The sequence below is a fragment of the Salvelinus namaycush genome, chromosome 33 (assembly GCF_016432855.1).
Source record: "Salvelinus namaycush isolate Seneca chromosome 33, SaNama_1.0, whole genome shotgun sequence".
In the NCBI taxonomy this organism is placed as follows: domain Eukaryota; kingdom Metazoa; phylum Chordata; class Actinopteri; order Salmoniformes; family Salmonidae; genus Salvelinus; species Salvelinus namaycush.
In genome coordinates, this window is record NC_052339.1 from 7,851,814 (window position 1) to 7,872,773 (window position 20,960).

The window sequence follows — 20,960 nt, forward strand, 5'->3', positions numbered from 1 at the left end:
GCATTGTAATTGACCCTACCTCTCCTTTCTGTCTACAGAAGAAGAAGAAAGATGGGGGGGTGCCTGTTTACACTGACCTGTGTTGGGATCTACAGAGAAGTATGGCTGTCCCTGTAGGATGCTGTAGACCACCCTGGCACTGTTACCATACGTAGCGTCGTCAGCGTCTGTAGCGGTCACCTGCATCACCACTGTGCCTGGGGAAGGAAGGAGGGAGGAGAAGAAGAAAGAGAGTGACTTGGTGAGCAAAGTTATTCACATGAAATGGAGTCAAGGGGTGTTGGGGAACGCTCTCAATATCACAAGACAATTTCCTGAATAAGGCCAATAAAGTGAACTGGACTGAACTGAAGTATATGTATGTCTGTGTCACAAATTTCACCATATTCCCTTTATAGTGCGTTACTTTTGACCATATGGCTCTGGTCAAAAGAAGTGCACTATATAAGGAATATGCCCTTACGGGAAAACCTAATGAATTTAATGTGATCTTATGTGAAGTTGATGTGATAACATGTAAAATCAACATGTAATAATATGAAACTACATATGAAATCATGATTTATTACTCATGTGTAATAAATGTGACAACATGGGGATGCGATTTTTCAACGTGATACCATGAATCTACAAGTGAAAACATTTTGAACGTTTTTCACATGTGAAAGTGCAATTCCACATTAGGGTTGAATGGCAGCAACCCGGTTACCGAGATTTACCGGGATTTAACCGCCCAAAACCACTCCCTTTTCCAGGGATAAATAACTGCGAGAAACCGGTAAATTATGATAAATTATGTATATGAACAGCATGGTGTGAAATGGAACTGTTAAATGATATAACATATCTAAAAATGGCTTCTCTATGGCCTCTGCATGATGAATCATCAATGCTCAGGGTGGGGACAGACAGACAATCTCAGGATGGAGCGCAGTTCACAATGCATGTAGACCTACAGTATCATCTCATCATGGTAACTTTTTTTATTGTGACAGGTAGGCCTACATTTGCTGCAGCATAGTCTATGCTACAGTAATAAAGACTGAATGTGCGTCTCATTCACCCATCTCCATCTGGCTTTCAGGGGTCACCTTATTTTTTAATTGTAAAGATTTTGTTATTGCAGCTGAAGATTTTTAAAATCAGCCTATCACTCGAATATCGTTGCTTTAAATCAGTGCACGTGCGAGCACGCTCTCGCAGTCTTTCTCTCTCTCCATCAACTCCTTTCAAATTGCATCCAAAATAGATCATCCTTTTCTAGATTGATATATAGCCCTATACATAGATGTCCTAGCCCACCTTTTTCAGGTAATAAATTCAATGCAATACTAGCCTTATATTTAGCTAATGAATGAGGGGTTATGTATAATAAGCTTCTAACTTATAGCTTCTGTTTCTTGCGCAATACAAATGCACCTGTGCTCCGCTGGCCTCTCTCCTTAAAAAATGTTTCCTTAGCTCTTGGAGTCTCATGCAGGAAAAGCTAGACTAGAATAGCTTGCTGGACATTTGTTTTTACATTTCTTACACCAATAGATTAGTCGAAGAGGGACGCAAGCTCTTGTTTTCTGATTGTAAAATACAGCAGCCAATAGAACTCACGGGTAGTTTGAAAGAAGGGTGAATGCGCGATGCTATAGCAGTTATTTATTCAGACCATTCAATCTTTGCCAAGAGAACTGAAAGCCTTCTGCATCTAATTCTAGTTCTATATTATTCAAGGATGTCATTACAATGATGATGATTAGGACAACAAACCGTATTTAATTTAACTGTTGAAAGCGAGGAAGGAATGAAGCAACAATAGAGAGAAAGAGGAGGTAGGCTAATAACATTAGGGGAAATATTATGAAATGTATATATGCGTCAGGCTACTAATTATACAAATAAGCTCTATTATATTTCTAGAAATCAAATTAGTTAGCCTGTACTTGTAACTTTGTAGGCTGCATGTGCTGCATCAGAATCGCATGTACTCTCCCTGCTTTATCATGGTTTGAACGATGTGTGTAATTCCAGTCCATATAATACAGTATATTACAGTAATACAGTTCACACTCAAAAAGATTTGCTAACTCGAGCTAGTTTAATTTATTTACCCAAGAAAGTATATACATTAGCTAGCTACATCTATGGACTTTTATGTTTTTATGTTGTGCGTAATGTGCAGTAGCCTATATCATATAGCCTATGTATTGGATAACGCCACAATCATTCGTTTTTTGGGGGGCTTGGGCTCATAAAATGTCTTTAATGTAGGGCTCATAAAATGTATGTAATGTATGGCTCATCAGGCTCAGGTAGCATCAGGCTTGAATGTTTTAAAATCAAATCCAGACATAGGTTTATTTATATGCTTTATGATGCTTTTGAATGACACTTCCGGTCTTGGCAGGAGAAAAGTGATTTATTCTCGGGATGGAACATATGTCAAATACTGTGAAAATACTCAACCCTATTCCACATGTGAGTTTAGGTTTTCATACAAGAAATCAACCCTATTCCACATGTGAGTTTAGGTTTTCATACAAGAAAGTTTTTCACGTGGAAATGCTAATTCCTGTAATGAGTGCACTGAGAGTCGGGAAGCAAGTTCAGGGAGTTTGTTTTAAGAAATAAATGTAGCATAATACAAAACACAAACAACACACAGACAGGAAACAGAAACAGAAACAATGACGCCTGGGGAAGTGTCACGCCCTGACCTTAGTTATCTATGTTTTCTGTATTATTTTGGTCAGGTCAGGGTGTGACGAGGGTGGGTATGCTTGTTTGTCTTGTCTAGGGTTTTTGTATGTCTAGGGGTGTTTGTTAGTCTAGGCATATTGTAGGTCTATGGTGGCCTGAATTGGTTCCCAATCAGAGACAGCCGTTTATCCTTGTCTCTGATTGGGGATCCTATTTAGGTTGCCATTTTCCATTTTGGTTTTGTGTAGTTGCCTGTTTCAGCACTCGTTGTATATAGCTTCACGTTCATTTTGTTAGTTTGTTTAGTGTTCTTTCTTTATTAAAAGAAGAATGTATTCATATCACACTGCGCCTTGGACTCATCAATACAACGAACGTGACAGGAAGGAACCAAGGGGAGTGCCATATATAGGGCAGGTAATCAAGGAGGTGATGGAGTCCAGGTGAGTGTCAAATTGCGCAAATGCGCGTAACGCTGGTGACAGGTGTGCGCCATAAACGAGCAGCCTGGTGACCTAGAGGCCGGAGAGGGAGCACACGTGATAATTCCAGATGTGAGGTGAAAACATGTTATTGTCCTCACGTGAAAAGGTGGTGTTAACATGTTAACTCTATATTGAATACACATGAACTATACACAACTGACCACACACGTGTCATTTTTGTTTTCACGTGAATATTTCAGCTTAACATGTGAAAGCAGTTATTTCACATGTGAAAATGCGATTTCAAATATTAATATCTGATTTTCACATATGAAACTGCAAATGTCTTGTTTTTTTTGTAAGGGAAGTAATGAAATGGTATCGGGATTTTAAGGTAACTGGTATGCTGTTCAGCTAAAATAGTGTAAAAATCTTTAATCAATGACAATATGATTACATTTGGCATGATCACTTAGGCAACGGCTATGATCCATTTTCCTTATCAAAGAGGCAGAGAATGATATTCCAAGGGAACAAAGGAGAGAAGTGTTAGTCAAATGGTACATTCCAACGATGCCTAGCGGGGCCCAGTGTTGCCTCATTAAATGCATAAGAAGAATGAATTTAGTTAATGGAAATTGACATAAATATAGAATTGTGCGATGGATTGGAATTGGGAATTGTAACCAACTGAAAGTTGTTCTAATTCAGTGGCAATGTGAGATCTGCAAGGATGAATATAGTGCGCACGTTACATTACTGCCAAACTGCCAAACATCTGAAGTTTCTTTTCTCTTTAACCTCTTACTTTATAAATAAACTAATGTTCAAGCTTAGTTCCTTGATGATATCTCCTCTCTGAAGAGGGAATTGTCAGGATTTCACAAGACAAATAATGTACAGTGGATTGCACTATAAAGGCAGGTTCACAACAGGTCCACTTTCAGGCTGTGGCATCACACCTCACTTGTTACAACAGGCAACTGCTTTTCCTACTTAGATGTGGTGAACAGATTGACAGGGTTTGTCACCTGCCTGTGTTATGCCACCACTGTCACTCACAGCAGCAGGAGAGAACAAAGTTCTTTAACTCTGTAAAGTTAAAAGTTCTAAGTCATCATTTCCATCAGTTGCGTTTTTTGACGCGAGCGATGACGAAAGCTAATGCACTGATGAAAGTGTGGCTTACGCAGGTGTTAGAGAGTGTGTTAGTGTTGAGAGTATACGTCATATATCTTCAGCCATCTACCCACTGAACTGGATAGATTATGTAGATTCCAACCATTGGCATACACATGACAGAAATATAGACAGTTTCATCCAGTGTTTAATGTGTTGTAATTGAACACTGAACAGTGTATTCAAAAGATTAGCTTAAGTATCTGATATAATCAGCATTGTTGGACCGCTTTACCTTGTTTGTTTTGCTGTAATAAACCAGTGCATGGCCTGTAATCATTCTCATTTAATGACTCAATATCTACGTCTCAAATGGCACCATATTCCCTATGTGGTGCACTACTTTTGACCAAGGCCCAGAGCCATATGGGACCTGGTTAAAGGGGTGCATTATGGACGTAGGGAATGAAATGCCATTTGGGACACATTCAATCTCTCCTCTCATTATTATGATTGATAAAGCCCGCATTGATCCAATAAGATAGGCATTTGCTTGTAACAACTCTATCGTGTCTCACACATCATAAGCCTTCTAATGCTGCTATTCATTGCAGATACAAGACTGGAATATATTATTACCACTGACTGCATGGAATCACCCTCTTTCATAACGATTTCCAGGCTATCGGTTTAACTGCGCTGTTTAAAAATGTTCGGTCAAGCTGTGAGTTACAGTTACACCCAAGGCAAAAGTTGTTGAAATTATTATTTAGATGGATTTAGGGATGTACTCTGTAGCCTATGTCCAGTGGTGATATCTCTGGTACATGTGTGAAGTAGGGGTTTATACTAATTAGTGACATCTCTAGTACATGTGTGAAGTAGGGGCTAATACAGATGTAGGATCTTAATTTGATCACTATTTTGTAGCTTAGAATTTTCCTGCAAAGCAAGAAATGCAAACTTGTGGTGTATTTCAGCTTAAAAAGGCTTTTCAAGTTAGTAATTTCCACTTTGAAATTTTCAGACATATCTTCCCGAACGAAAAGTGCATCAACACATACAAAAATGTCCATTAATTATAATCCCTATAGTAATTCACATTTCCTGTTGCCACAAGATTATTTTCCTGCTATAGCAAACTGGCAAATATTCAAATAGTGGGGACATCTCAGGTACATTTGTGATGTAGGATCTCATATGTACCCAGTGGGGAGATCTTTACATGTGTGAAGTAGGGGTTAGGTGTTCATACGTACCCAGTGGGGACATCTCAGGTACGTGTATGAAGTAGGGATCCTTGGTAAACTTGGGTTCATTGTCGTTGATGTCATGGATCTTGATAAGAAACTCTGACTCTCCCTCTAGAGAGGTGTTAGTGATTCTGTTGACGGCCTTGGCCCGGAGTGTGTAGTAGGCCTTCTCCTCCCGGTCTAGCCTCTTAGTGGCGTGGATATCTCCTGAGTTCTCATCAATGATGAACAGAGTACCGGCTCCGTCGCCAGTCAGGACGTACCGTATGCTACCGTCACCCCGGTCCCCGTCTGAGTGGAGCTGTGGAGCGATGAGAAACATAGCGGAGGAAGTCAGTACTCAGTAGCACTAGATCACAATAAAAAAGATGTGATTCTTTATGCATGAACAACAGCTTAGCTTGCGCTGACATTTTAATTCAGCCACCAAATCCCCTCAACATATTTATCTCCGGGAACTCATCAAAAGCTTGTCTGCGTCCTGAATGGCACCCTATTCCCTATATAATGCATTACTTAGGAAATGCAATATATAGGGAATAGGGTGCCATTTGGGACACAACCCTTGTCTTTCCTCTTTTTCCTCATCCTGTCTTCCCTCCTTTCTATTTATTTTAACCACCAAGGACATGGTGATAATTGAAGATGGAAGTAAAGGGCAGAGGCAGACACGTTTGCATGCACACAAGAACACAGTGCGCATACAGTATATGCAAATAAACATACAAATGACCAAATGCATCTTTCCACATATGCAGATATACGGTATCTGTCTGTGTGTGTGATGCGTACAGTATGTGTGTCAGCTGAGGAGCTATCGGAGTGGTGGGTGTGACCTCTGAGTGTGTGTGTGTGACCATATGTGGTGTGTGACTTGCTAGCTTCTGGTTCTGGACAGACGGAGTATATTAGATTGTGCAGTCAGTGGAGTCAGTCACATGGAAGAGCACCGCAACAGAATGGCACCCTATTCCCTAAATACAGTACAGTAGGAAAAGGGGAGCCATTTGGGATAAAGACAGTATGCAACCTCCTCTCTCTCTTCCTATCTTTCCTTCTCTCTCGTTATGGCATATGAATGGCTTTTTATTCCAGGTGCTGGAAGGCTTAATATTACTAATTCATTGTGTTCTGTGTGAAAACAAAGCTGTGGAAGCAAAATGGCTGCCTTTTAACATTAGTATCTTTAAGATTGCTGCATTTGCTTGTTGTAAACACTGAAAGATACACTAAGTGAAAGCTATGATAACCACGTTGGGAATAAGCTAGCTACTGACTGTTTATGTGTGTGGTTCTGCTGTGCCGAACCATCTGAAAAGTCAGAAAGTCAGTTGAGTGAAAATAAAGTTCTTCAACATCATTATCTTCCAAACTGCTTTAGCTCGCAATGCCTCATTACAGCCCTGCGTGCGTCTTTCTCTGTCTGCCACTGTTTGTGACCCCTCCGTCTCCCTCCTCTTTCAGTCACCCACTCCACCACCCCTCGCTATGATGGAAGTTCATTTACGTCCCAATCTGGGTGCCTCCTACTCAAATTAGGAGAAAAACCTCTCCCAGAAATCAATCCAGCAGCCAGACGTGCATTCACAATGGCCCCTGATCAATTTCTATTGAAAATGTAATTAAAGCGTCACCGGGGGAAGAGCGCAGCCACATGTGCAATGAGCATGGCCACCAGGCGTCCTCCACAAGTAGATGCGGGGCCCTTCATCCTCCGTCCTCCTTGATATCACTTCATAATGAAATAGAGAGCAAAGGAGGGGCACTATGTTCAAAAGTAGTGCACTAGGGAATAGGGTGCCATTTGGGATGCACACGAGGACTATGCTTCAGTGTTACGGCCACTAGCTCTATAGGAGACATTTGGTATTTTGTGGAGCGCATTTCTGTTCTGTAGGGCATCCCATAGTCCAAAAAATCATAATTGGTTACGAGACAATAGTTTGGAAAGGCAACATCAACCAAATCTGCAAGATAAACTGTTGAACAATTGAGCTTGTGTGTGTGTGTGTGGGGGGGGGTTTGTTTGGGAGGGGTTGGATGAGTGAGTGAGTGACAAAAATGTAGACTTCCTACTACAGGCCATTGTTATGAGTAACAACAACAACAAAAAACTAAATGCAGTTAAACCGAGGCGAAGGCATTCGAAATGATGCTGCCTGCGGATCTGGTTCTGTACTGTAGGTGGCATCGTGCTCTTTTTAAAGGATGGGCCCCTATCTCGAGTGGCGCGGCAGTCTAAGGCACTGCATCTCAGTCTTTGTGCAGGCCAGTCAATTTCTTCCACACCGACCTAAACAAACCATTTCTGTATGGACCTCACTTTGTGCACGGGGGCATTGTAATGCTGAAACAGGAAAGGGCCTTCCCCAAGCTGTTGCCACAATGTAGGAAGCACAGAATCGTCTAGAATGTAATTGTATGCTGTAGCGTTAAGATTTCCCTTCACTGGAACTAAGGATCCTAGCCCGAACTATGAAAAACAGACCCAAACCATTATTCCTCCTCCGCCAAACTTTACAGTTGGCACTATGCATTGGGGCAGGTAGCGTTCTCCTGGCATCCGCCAAACACAGATTTGTCTGCCGGACTGCCAGATGGTGAAGCATGATTAATCACTCCACAGCAGTGGTTCGCAAACATTTTATAGTCCCCTACCCGTTCAAACATTCAACCTCCAGCTGTGTACCCCCTCTAGCACCAGGGTCAGCGCACTCTGAAATGTTGTAGTTTTGCCATCATTGTAAGCCTGCCACACACACACTATACCATACATTTATTAAACATAAGAATGAGTGAGTTTGTCACAACCCGGCTCGTGGGAAGTGACAAAGAGCTCTTATAGGACCAAGGCACAAATAATAATCAATCATTTTATTTAACCATCTTGCATATAAAACCTTAAATGTGTTCATTGAATTCATTCATTGATTCATTTTCACAGAACCACTTGTTGCAATTTCGAGGAGGCTCTCTTGTTCAGATATCGGTAAGTGGTCTGGAGGCAGGGCATGAAAGGGATAACGAATCCAGTTGTTTGTGTCATCTGTTTCGGGAAAGTACCTGTGTAATTGCGCACCCAGCTCACTTAGGTGCTTCGCTATATCACATTTGACATTGTCCATAAGCTTGAGTTTATTTGCACACACAAAAATCATACAATGATGGAAAGACCTGTGTGTTGTCCTTGTTAATGCAGACAGAGAAGAGCGCCAACTTCTTAATCATAGCCTCAATTTTGTCCCGCACATTGAATATAGTCGCGGAGAGTCCCTGTTATCCTAGATTCAGATCATTCAGGCGAGAAAAAACATAACCCAGATAGGCCAGTCGTGTGAGAAACTCGTCATCGTGCAAGCGGTCAGACAAGTGAAAATTATAGACCGTAAAGAAAACTTTAAGCTCGTCTCTCAATTAAATTTTTTTTGTCAATACTTTGCCCCCTGATAACCAGCGCACTTCTGTGTTGTAAAAACGTTACATGGTCGCTGTCCATTACATTGCATAATGCAGAAAATACACGAGAGTTCAGGGGCCTTTCTTTAACAGAGTTAACCATTTCCACTGTAGTGTCCAAAACATATTTCAAGCTGTCAGGCATTCCCTTGGCAGCAAGAGCCTCTCGGTGGATGCTGCAGTGTACCCCAGTGGCGTCGGGACCAACTGCTTGCACGCACGTTAACACTCCACTATGTCTCCCTGTAATGGCTTTTGCGCCATCATTACAGATACCAACACATCTTGACCACCAAAGTCCATTTGATGTCACAAAGCTGTATAGTACTTTCAAAATATCCTCTCCTGTTGTCCTGGTTTCCAGTGGTTTGCAGAAGAGGATGTCTTCCTTAATTGACCCCCCATAAACGTAACGGACATATACCAGGAGCTGTGCCAGGCCCGCCACGTCTGTTGACTTATCCAGCTGTAACCAATAGAATTCACTGGCTTGTATGCGAAGCAATAATTGTTTCAAAACATCTCCTGCCATGTTACTGATGCATTGTGAAACAGTGTTGTTTGATGAAGGCATTGTCTGTATAGTTTTTTTGGCCTTTTCCCCCAGCATTGTCCCAGCCATATCCGCGGCAGTAGGAAGAATTAAGTCTCCCACAACAGTATGGGGCTTGCCTGTCCTAGCCACTCGGTAGCTCACCATAAGACGCTTCTAGACCCTTCTTATTAATGCTATCTGTTGCTTTTATACATGTCTTACTACTCGAAAGTCATCTTAATTCTCGCTCAAACTCCTGTGGCTTATTTTTCAAATTGGCATGTTTTGTTTCTAAATGTCTGCGCAACAGTGAAGTTTTCATTGAGTTGTGAGATAGTACTTTTGCACATATAACACACTGTGGCTGAGGAAAGGCACTACTCCCAATATAAGTGAACCCCAAATCAATGTAGTTCTCATCATATTTGCGCCTCTTCAATGGTCCAACGTCCCAGTCTGTTCGGTGCTTTCCCGGGTAAGGGGGCAGTAGCTCTTCGGCTGCATCAGATTCACAACTGTCAGTGTCCATGCTCGATGGGCTAACAACAAATGTAGAATTACTGATGCTAGCATTGGATGTGCTCGTGGAAGCAGAACAACTTGTGTCGTCGACAGGTGCAGGTGCAGTACTACCAGTAGAGCTGGTATGTGTCTCTATGGACGCAGGCCTTACTACTTTTAACCATTTATACATTTTCGAGCAAACGGAATGAGTAGCAGCTACATTTGGCTACATACGACAGTTAGTGGAATTCCCGCAAGAGAGTAACGGTTAATGTGATCGGATGTTAATTATTTGACTAGGCTACCTGTATTTGACATTGTGTTATTATTTCGCTTAACACTAAATGGTTTAATTACATTTTAGGCAGTGAAACGAGGCTACTCAAGCGAGAAAAAAACCTCACCCAAATGCATAACCCCGTTGGAAAATATAAATGGACTGTTTGAAAATGTGATAAAAAAAATGTGAATCACATGTTTATTTGGCGTACCCCCGATGGTATTGCATGTACCCCCAGAGTCCACCGGTGGAAAGCTTTACACCACTCCAGCCAACTCTTGGCATTGCGCTTGGTGATCTTAGGTTTGTGTGCCGCTGCTCGGCCATGGAAACCCATTTCATGAAGCTCCCGACTAACACTTCTTGTGCTGCCGTTGCTTCCAGAGGCAGTTTGGAACTCTGTAGTGAGTGTTGCAACTGAGGACAGATGATTTTTACGCACTACACGCTTCAGCATTTGGCGGTCCCGTTCTGTGAGCTTGTGTGGCCTACCATTTCGTGGCTGAGCCGTTGTTGCTCCTAGACGTTTCCACTTCATAATAACAGCACTTACAGTTGACCGGGCAGCTCTAGCAGTGCAGAAATTTGGCTAAAACAAGCAATAGAAAACTGGTTGACATTTCTATTTAATCTACCAGAAAAGACAGAACAAATACCATAACAAATATTATGGGTAAACTCAAATATACTAATTGATCAAAATAATTTTGGGGGGGAGAAATAAAATCTAAAACGATAATTTTTGTAAATTTTATCATAAATAGGACTGGTGGAGTTGTCACACATGCAGTTAACAAGAATATTTGGAAATGTCTGCTCTATCCAAAATTACAACCAATTTATTGCAATGTTACAGCAAATATGGAGGAGGCAAGTGGAAAGGGGAGAAGGTAAAGAACTTATCTGTCGGACCTGCATTAAAGACCAAAATTGGCTAAAGAGAAAATTGTGATAAATAAAAAAGTATAACAGTTTCATTTAAGGACCAAAAAATGGACAGCTGTGCCGTACAGGTTGCAAAATAGTTGGGAGGAGATTTTCGATGTACCGATTCCATGGCACACGGTTTATGAAACATTTATACAAAACGATGCCAGATTCAAAACTTTGAGTTTTACCATTTTAAAATATAATACTAAATTCTTGCAACCAATAGAATGTTATAAATATGGGGGATACAACCATCCCAGTTCTGTTGATTTTTTTGCAAAGAGACAGAATCATTAGATCATTAGATCATTTGTTTTGTTACTGCTTGTTTTTGGACACATGTTCAATAACGGCTGAAAAATTGCAACATTTACTTGGAGCTAACTCTGCAAATAGCACTGCTGCGTGATTTGAAAAGTCATAGTCAATCAATCAATAGTATAATAATAATCTTATATTTCATTTACAAGCTATGAAACTATGAGAGTAGAAAGGTTCAGAACATTTGTAAAAAATACCAGCACAGTAGAAACATATATGGTAGTTACAAATTAAAACTGGATGGTCTTCAGCGATACAGATGGGAGTAGTTGAGGTTAGCTGAAGGCTGGGACTAAAAACAAACAAAAATAACTAACGTAAAATATACTGTCCATGAAATTAATGTAGTATGTATAAGCTGGAAGTGGAAGCCTAAGTATTGTTGTCCATTAGCTTACTCCAATTAGGGGAGGGGTGGCAGGGTTTGGGAATATATAATAAAGAAGGAAAATATATTTAAAGATATACAGTACCAGTCAAAAGTTCGGACACACCTACTCATTCAAGGTTTTTTCTTTATTTCTACAATTTTCTACATTGTAGAATAATTGTGAAGACATCACACTCTTGGCATTCTTTCAACCAGCTTCATGAGGTAGTCACCTGGAATGCATTTCGATTAACAGGTATGACTTGGTAAAAGTTAATTTGCGGAATTTTTATGTGTTTGAGACAATCAGTTTTGCTATGACAAGGTAGGGGTGGTATACAGAAGATAGCCCTATTTGGTAAAATACCAAGTCCATATTATGGCAAGAACAGCTCAAATAAGCGAAGAGAAACAACAGTGCATCATTACTTTAAGACATGAAGGTCAGTCTGTCAGGAAAATCTCAAATTTTTTAAAGTTTCTTCAAGGGCAGTTGCAAAAACCATCAAGCGCTATGATGAAACTGGCTCTCATGAGGACCGCCACAGGAAAGGAATACCCAGAGTTACCTCTGCTGCAGAGGATAAGTTCATTAGAGTTACCAGCCTGAGAAATTGCAGCCCAAATAAATTCTTCACAGAGTTCAAGTTACAGACACATCTCAAGATCAACTGTTCAGAGGAGACTGCGTGAATTAGGCCTTCATGGTCGAATTGCTGCAAAGAAATCACTACTAAAGGACACCAATAAGAAGAAGAGACTTGCTTGGGCCAAGAAACACAAGAAATGGACATTAGACCGGTGGAAATCTGTCCCTGGGTCTGGAGTCCAAATTTGCAATCCCATCTGGTTTGCGCCTAGTGGGACTATCATTTGTTTTGGACAATGGCCCAACATACCTCCAGGCTGTGTAAGGGCTTTTTGACGAAGAAGGACAAGGTTCCGTTTTAGGACCACTATTGTTTTCACTATATATTTTACCTCTTGGGGATGTCAATCGAAAACATAAGCTGTACATTTCAATGAAACATGATGAAGCCCCAAAATTGCCCTCGCTAGAAGCCTGTGTTTCAGACATAAGGAAGTGGATGGCTGAAAACGTTCTACCTTTAAACTCGGACAAAACAGAGATGTGTGTTCTAGGTCCCAAGAAACAAAGAGATCTTCTGTTGAATCTGACAATTAATCGTTATGGTTGTACAGTCGTCTCAAATAAAACTGAAGGACCTCGGCGTTACTCTGGACCCTGATCTCTCTTTTGACGAACATATCAAGATTGTTTCAAGGACAGCTTTTTTCCATCTACGTAACATTGCAAAAATCTGAAACTTTCCGTCCAAAAATGATGCAGAAAAATGAATCCATGCTTTTGTTAGTTCTAGGTTAGACTACTGCAATGCTATACTTTCCGGCTACCCGGATAAAGCACTAAATAAACTTCAGTTAGTGCTAAATACGGCTGCTAGAATCCTGACTACTACCAAAAAAGTTGATCATATTACTCCAGTGCTAGCCTCCCTACACTGGCTTCCTGTTAAGGCTAGGGCTGATTTCAAGGTTTTACTGCTAACCTACAAAGCATTACATGGGCTTGCTCCTACCTATCTTTCCGAGTTGGTCCTGCTGTACATACCTACACGTACGCTACGGTCACAAGACGCATGCCTCCTAATTGTCCCTAGAATTTCTAAGCAAACAGCTGGAGGCAGGGCTTTCTCCTATAGAGCTCCATTTTTATGGAATGGTCTGCCTACCCATGTGAGAGACGCAGACTCGGTCTCAACCTTTAAGTCTCTCTGAGTCACTGGCTTACTGGTCCTCTTCCATGCCGTCCCTAGGAGGGGTGCATCACTTGAGTGGGTTGAGTCACTGACGAGATCTTCCTGTTTGGGTTGGCGCCCCCCCTTGGGTTGTGCCGTGGCGGATATCTTTGTGGGCTATACTCGGCCTTGTCTCAGGATGGTAAGTTGGTGGTTGAAGATATCCCTCTAGTGGTGTGGGGGCTGTGCTTTGGCAAAGTGGGTGGGGTTATATCCTGCCTGTTTGGCCCTGTCCGGGGGTATCATCGGATGGGGCCACAGTGTCTCCTGACCCCTCCTGTCTCAGCCTCCAGTATTTACGCTGCAGTAGTTTGTGTCGGGGGGCTAGGGTCAGTCTGTTATATCTGGAGTACTTCTCCTGTCTTATCCGGTGTCCTGTGTGAATTTAAGTATGCTCTCTCTAATTCTCTCTTTCTTTCTCTCTCTCGGAGGACCTGAGCCCTAGGACCATGCCTCAGGACTACCTGGCGTGATGACTCCTTGCTGTCCCCAGTCCACCTGGCCGTGCTGCTGCTCCAGTTTCAACGGTTCTGCCTGCGGCTATGGAACCCTGACCTGTTCACCGGACGTGCTACCTGTCCCAGACATGCTGTTTTCAACTCTCTAGAGACAGCAGGAGCGGTAGAGATACTCTTAATGATCAGCTATGAAAAGCCAACTGACATTTACTCCTGAGGTGCTGAGTTGTCGAGGGTGACTCCTGAGGTGCACCCTCGACAACTACTGTGATTATTATAATTTGACCATGCTGGTCATTTATGAACATTTGAACATCTTGGCCATGTTCTGTTATAATCTCCACCTGGCACAGCCAAAAGAGGACTGGCCACCCCTCATAGCCTGGTTCCTCTCTAGGTTTCTTCCTAGGTTTTGGCCTTTCTAGGGAGTTTTTCCTAGCCACCGTGCTTCTACATCTGAATTGCTTGCTGTTTGGGGTTTTAGGCTGGGTTTCTGTACAGCACTTTGAGATATCAGCTGATGTAAGAAGGGCTATATAAATACATTTGATGGAGTGCTGTATCAGATGACCTGGCCTCCACAATCACCCGATCTCAACCCAATTGAGATGGTTTGGGATGAGTTGGACCGCAGAGTGTAGGAAAAGCAGCCAACAAGTGCTCAGCATATGTGGGAACTCCTTCAAGACTGTTGGAAAAGCCTTCCAGGTGAATCTGGTTGAGAGAAGGCCAAGAGTGTGCAAAGCTGTCATCAAGGCAATGGGTGGCAACATTGAGGAATCTCAAATATAAAATACATTTTGATTTGTTTAACACTTTTTTGGTTACTACATGATTCCATATGTGTTATTTCAATGTAGAAAATAGTAAAATAAGTAAATGAATACGTCTGTCCAAACTTTTGACTGGTACTGTATATATATTTACCCAAAACATATTGTGGATTTGAAATGATGCAGACAATTACACTGATCGAAGCCACAATCAATCAGCAAAATATTAAATCTGATTTACCCCCCCCCACCCCACCCCAAAAAATAAAATAAAGATATACTGTATATCAATAAATAAACTCTGCAAGATCCATTAATCATAACATTTATGAATGATAATAATATATTAATTCATACATTAAACATTTTTTTCATCACATAATTTTTAAGGAGATGGGAGATGGAATATTGTATTATTTTGTATGTTATTAGCACAGCAAATGTCATGGTAGACACATTTGGCTGCCATTTGAGTATCACAGCATTATTGGGCATGCTTATGGTTTTAGACAAGACCCTTAGTCCAACCAGCCAGTTACCCTTTTAGCCCTGTGGTCTCCGCCAATAGTCTGAGTGTTTCCCAAATGGCAACCTATCGCCTATGTAGTGCACTACTTTTGACTAGGGCCCATAGGGACTTAGTTGACTCATATAGACACCAACTAGCCTTCCTGGCATCAATTGTAAATTCAAAATAAACTGTAATAGATTTTAATAAATAAACACTTGATTGTTAAACATATATTTCAGAATAACATGTTGGGAATGAATCAAGTAAGCATGTATTTTTTTCTTTCATATAAACTTTTTCAAATTTTGGACTCACGTTGCAGCTGAATTTATTTTCTCCTCTAATTTGAATATTACTTTGCTGACAGAATTCGGAACAAAGAAAGTAACTACAGCAACGAAATGATAAAAATATGATTCCACAGCTGACTCAGCGGGAGAGAGAAGTCTTAAACGATTCTGACTGACAGCAGTTAGGGGAGAGGGAAGAGGAGAGAGAGCAAGAGATAGGAGTATTGGCCTAAGCTGTGTCCCAAATAGCACCCTATGCCCTATACACTGCACTACTTTGACCAGAGCACTATATTATTCCACTATATAGGGAATAGGATGCCATTTGGGACGGGCCCCTAGTATCTTATTCAGACATCTCGTCCTGCTCCCTGTAACACTGTCAGACAGATGTTCAACAGCCTCGTCACTGCCCGACCTCATCACACCCCATAACGCAGAGGGACGCACAGGAGACACACACCACACACATGCATGCACACACAGGAGAGACACATTGCTAAAGTTCCCTAATCTCTCTGTCTCTCTCTCTCAATTTAATTCAAGGGGCTTTATTGGCATGGGAAACATATGTTTCAATTGCCAAAGCAAGTGAAATGGATAAACAAAAGTGAAATAAGCAATAAAAAGTGAACATTAAATATTACACTCACACAAGTTCCAAAATAATAGAGACATTTCAAATGTCATATTATGTCTTTATACACTGTTGTAACAATGTGCAAATAGTTAAAGTACAAAAGGGAAAATAAATAAACATACATATGGGTTGTATTTACAATGGTGTTTGTTCTTCACTGGTTGCCCTTTTCTTGTGGCAAAAGGTCACAAATCTTGCTGCTATGATTGCACACTTTGGTATTTCAACCAATAGATATAGGAGTTTAATCAAAATTGGATTTGTTTTCAAATTCTTTGTGGGTCTGTGTAATCTGAAGGAAATATGTGTCTCTATGGTCATACACTTGGCAGGAGGTTAGGAAGTTTAGCTCAGTTTCCGCCTCATTTTGTGGACAGTATGTGGATAGTATGTCTTCTCTTGGTCTCCAGGTCTGCCTATGGCGACCTTTCTCAATAGCAAGGCTATGCTCACTGAATCTGTACATAGTCAAAGCTTTCGTTAATTGTGGGTCAATCACAGCGGTCAGGTATTCTGCCCCTGTGTACTCTGTTTAGAGCCAAATAGCATTCTAGTTTGCTCTGTTTTTTTGTTGTTCATTCTTTCCAATGTGTCAAGTAATTATCTTTTTGTTTTCACATGATTTGATTGGGTCATGATTGTCCTGGGTCTCTGTGGGGTCTGTTTGTGTTTGTGAACAGAGCCCCAGGACTAGCTTCCTTAGGGGACTCTTCTCCAGGTTCATCTCTCTGTAGGTGATGGCTTTGTTATGGAAGGTTTGGGAATCGCTTCCTTTTAGGTGGTTGTAGAATTGAGCGCCTCTTTTCTGGATTTTGATAATTAGCGGGTATCGGCCTTCTGCCTGAAAGAATCTGTGCAGAAGATCTAGGTGCTGCTGTAGACCCTCCTTGGTTGGGGACAGAAGCACTAGGTAATCTGCAAACAGTAGACATTTGACTTCAGATTCTGGTAGGGTTAGGCTGGATGCTGCAGACTGTTCTAGTGCCCTTGCCAATTCGTTTATATATATATTGAAGAGGGTCGGGCTTAAGTTGTATCCCTGTCTCTCCCCATTGCCCTGTGGAAAGAAAAGTGTGTCTTTTTTGCAAAATTTAACCGCACACTTTGTGCACATGGATTTTATAATGTTGTATGTTTTTCCCCAACACCACGTTCCATGAATTTGTATAGCAGACCCTAATGTCACATTGAGTTAAACGCTTTCTTGAAGTCAACAAAGCATGAGAACTTTGCCTCTGTTTTGGTTCGTTTGTTTTTTTGTCAATTAGGATGTGAAGGGTGAATACGTTATCTGTCATAAAGTAACTTGGTAAAAAGCCAATTTAACATTTGCACAGCACATTGTTTTCACTGAGGAGATGTACAAGTCTGCTGTTAATGATAATGCAGAGGATTTTCCCAAGGTTGCTGTTGACACATATCCCACGGTAGTTATTGGGATCAATGTCTCTCCACTTTTGTGGGTTGGGGTTATCAGTCCTTAGTTCCAAATATTGGGGAAGATTCCAGAGCTGAGGATGATGTTAAAGAGTTTAAGTATAGCCAATTGGAATTTGTGGTCTGTATATTTGATTATTTCATGAAGGATACCATCAACAGAACAGGCCTCATTGTTGTTAATTTTCTTAGATTGTATGCTTGACAGTTTTTTATTTGATAGGGAAGCTGAAAGGTCAAAGATACTGTTTAGGCTTTCTACTGCCAAGTTTACACCTTCACTATTACAGTGAAATGATTTGTCCAGGAAGTTGTCTAAAAAAGCTTGAATTTGTTGGTGCCTAATTGTTTTTTGGTTGGTTTCTACACTACTTTCCTTCAGTCTAAAGCATTTCTTAATATTGTGCCGTTCATTTGGCTTTGATGCCTCAGTTTTGAATATTGCTCTGTTCAGGTAGACTGTGATTTTGCTGTGATCTGATAGGGGTGTTAGTAGGCTGACTGTGAATGCTCTTAGAGACTCTGGGTTGAGGTCAGTGATAAAGTAATCTACAGTACTACTGCCAAGGGATGAGCTGTAGGTGTACCTACCATAGGAATCTCCTCGGAGCCTACCATTGACTATGTACAGACACAGCGTATGACAGATCTGCAGGAGTTGTGACTCATTTTTGTTGGTTGTTTTGTCATAGTTTTGTCTAGGGGGGGCATATTTGGGAGGGACTACTGTTACCTCCAAGTAGGTGTTTGTCCCCCTGTGTGCTGAGGGTGTCAGGTTCTTGTCCAGTTCTGGCATTTAGGTCTGGGTCCGTCTCCTCTATACCATGTTTCTTGTAGGATGCCACGTCTATATTTACAATTTCTTTGATGAAGTCTGGGTTCCTGCTCTTTAGGCCAAAGGCAGATGACCTCAGACCTTGTATATTCCAGGATGAGACAGTAAAAGCTTTGTGTTCCATAGTGTCTAGTGTTGTTTTCGTGTGATTTAGGCCCAGACCATTACAGTAGGTGTGAGCAGAGTATGTTGAGCATCTGATACATTACCTCTCAGGTTACAGGATGGGGCTTTGGGGGGGTTGCATTAGTGGGGCTTGGGCCTGTTAATCTGTTCACGGCCAGGGCATATGTGAGTCTCTCTGTCACTCTCTCTCACACACTCACACACTCACATACACTAGGCAGACAGGGGCTTATCGCCTTAATCAACAAACACAGCAAATGTGTGCTCCAGGTCGCCGCCGGAGACCGAGGCGTTGCCATGGCACAGATGCCGAAAGAGCTTCTGTGTGTGCCATATTACAAACTCATACCCCTCTCTATGCCAAGGTGAGCAGCTGGGGATGGGGGAGCATGAAAAGAAGCCGAGAACAGAGAAGAGCCCCCCCCCTTGGGGACTCTGAGGCTGGACTGCTCCCCACATAGCCTACGGGTTTGTCCCAAATGACACCCTAGTCCCTATGAAGTGCACTACTTTTGATAGGGCTCTGGTCAAACACATTGCACTATGTAGGGAATAGGGTGCCATTTGGGACGCAAGCTATGTATGTTTCAGGCAGACACTGACTCAAACACAGCTAGACTAACTAGGGGTGGGATGCCAGCCTAACCCTGTGCATTATTATGCCTCTAATTTGCTTCTTTCCATTCATTTCCGGCCCATTACTGTGGGGTAAGCAGGGCCGGGTGGTGAAGGGAGAGGAGCAGAGGGGAGCTCGGGGGGAGAATATAGATAGAATATAACTGCTTGCTTGGGATGCGGGAAGAGACCATACCCACCAGGCCTAGCGAACCACTGGGGCCTATCAGGGTCTGTAAATACTTTATGAGATATGATCGTACAGCACAAATACTCCTCAACCACAGGCCATTAACCATTTTCACTAGGAATGTGCCCTTTGGTAAAGCAGGAAAATAATGAAATAAGCAAACAAACTCTCCCCCAGTGACAGCCCAGGCTCTCTGAGGTACGATATGCGGCTCGACTGCTAATGAGACTCACTGTACGATGATTCTCTTTTCTTCCTCCAGGAAAACCAACCACCCGGCCCGTACACACCAAGACAACAACCAATATATGCGTCCCAAATGGCACCCTATTCCCTATTTACTGCACTACTTTTGAGAAGTGCCCATAGGGCTCTGGTCAAATGTAGTGCACTATGTAGGGAATAGGGTGCTATTAGGGACACATAAAACCAGTAACACTGACTGGGCTATGGTTTACTTCTCCAGTCGTTTATTTTTCTCCTTTTCCATCCTTTCATGCATCTCCTTCATTCATCTGCCTTTGTTTTATTCATACCTTTGTTCGGGAGAGATTTCATCTGATTTAATTTGTTAGCATTTCAGAACCCAATAAAGAAATCATAAATAACTCCGGAGATGGAGTTAATAGGATAACTTTTAAAGGAGGGATAAGGGGAAAGCTGGGGGAAGAGGAGGCGCTAATTCAACTGCAGTAGTTTCATAATTTTATCTGTGTCTAAAGCAAGAGAAGCAACCCCTTGGCTGCATCCCCAATTGCACCCTAGTCCCTATATAGTGCAATACTTTTGACGAGGGCCCTTAGGGTGCCATTTGGGACTCAGCCCTTGTTTATAACCTGCCATTGTGTTATTTCCAATTAATTCTCTCCTTCTCTAACAAAAATGGTATTGTTCTGTGCTGTGTTCCCTCACTCAGATAGAGTCAACCTCAATGACAAAAGGTTTCCCTTTTGTGTTGCTCCGATTTGGAGCCTGTGATGTGTGTGTGTGCGTGCGTGCGTGCGTGCGTCTAACTATTCTTGTGGGGAACAGAAGTCCCTACAAGAATAGTAAACAAAAAAAATTTGACCAACTGGGGACATGTCAAATGCTATTTCTAATGTGTTTAGGGATAAGGTTAGAATTAGTGTCAGGTTAGGTTCTTGGGTTAGGGTTACTGTAGGGTTAAGAGTACGGGTTAGGTTTAGGGGAAACAGGGTTTTGAATGGGACTGAATTGGTGTCCCCACAAAGTTAGCTGTACAAGACTGTGTGTGTGTGTGTGTGTGTGCACGCGTGCGCAAAGGTCCCGGATTCTGTGTGTATTTGTGTGATAACACACATCGCTCAGAAAGGCTTCATTAAGTGAAACACTCCTCCATGGCTTAATGCCTAAATGGTGT

At 41.8% G+C, this 20,960-nt stretch overlaps 1 protein-coding gene across 1 annotated transcript in view; it reads right to left on the minus strand.

Moving 5' to 3' along the window:
• Positions 1-20,960, minus strand: part of LOC120027654 (cadherin-6-like) — a 42,043-nt gene that overhangs the window by 17,080 nt on the left and 4,003 nt on the right. The window contains exons 2-3 of the mRNA XM_038972649.1: positions 5,495-5,789; positions 78-197 (exon numbers count right to left, since the gene is read on the minus strand). Of these exons, the coding sequence (XP_038828577.1) occupies positions 78-197; positions 5,495-5,789 (415 nt within the window). The remainder of the gene's footprint in view (positions 1-77; positions 198-5,494; positions 5,790-20,960) is intronic.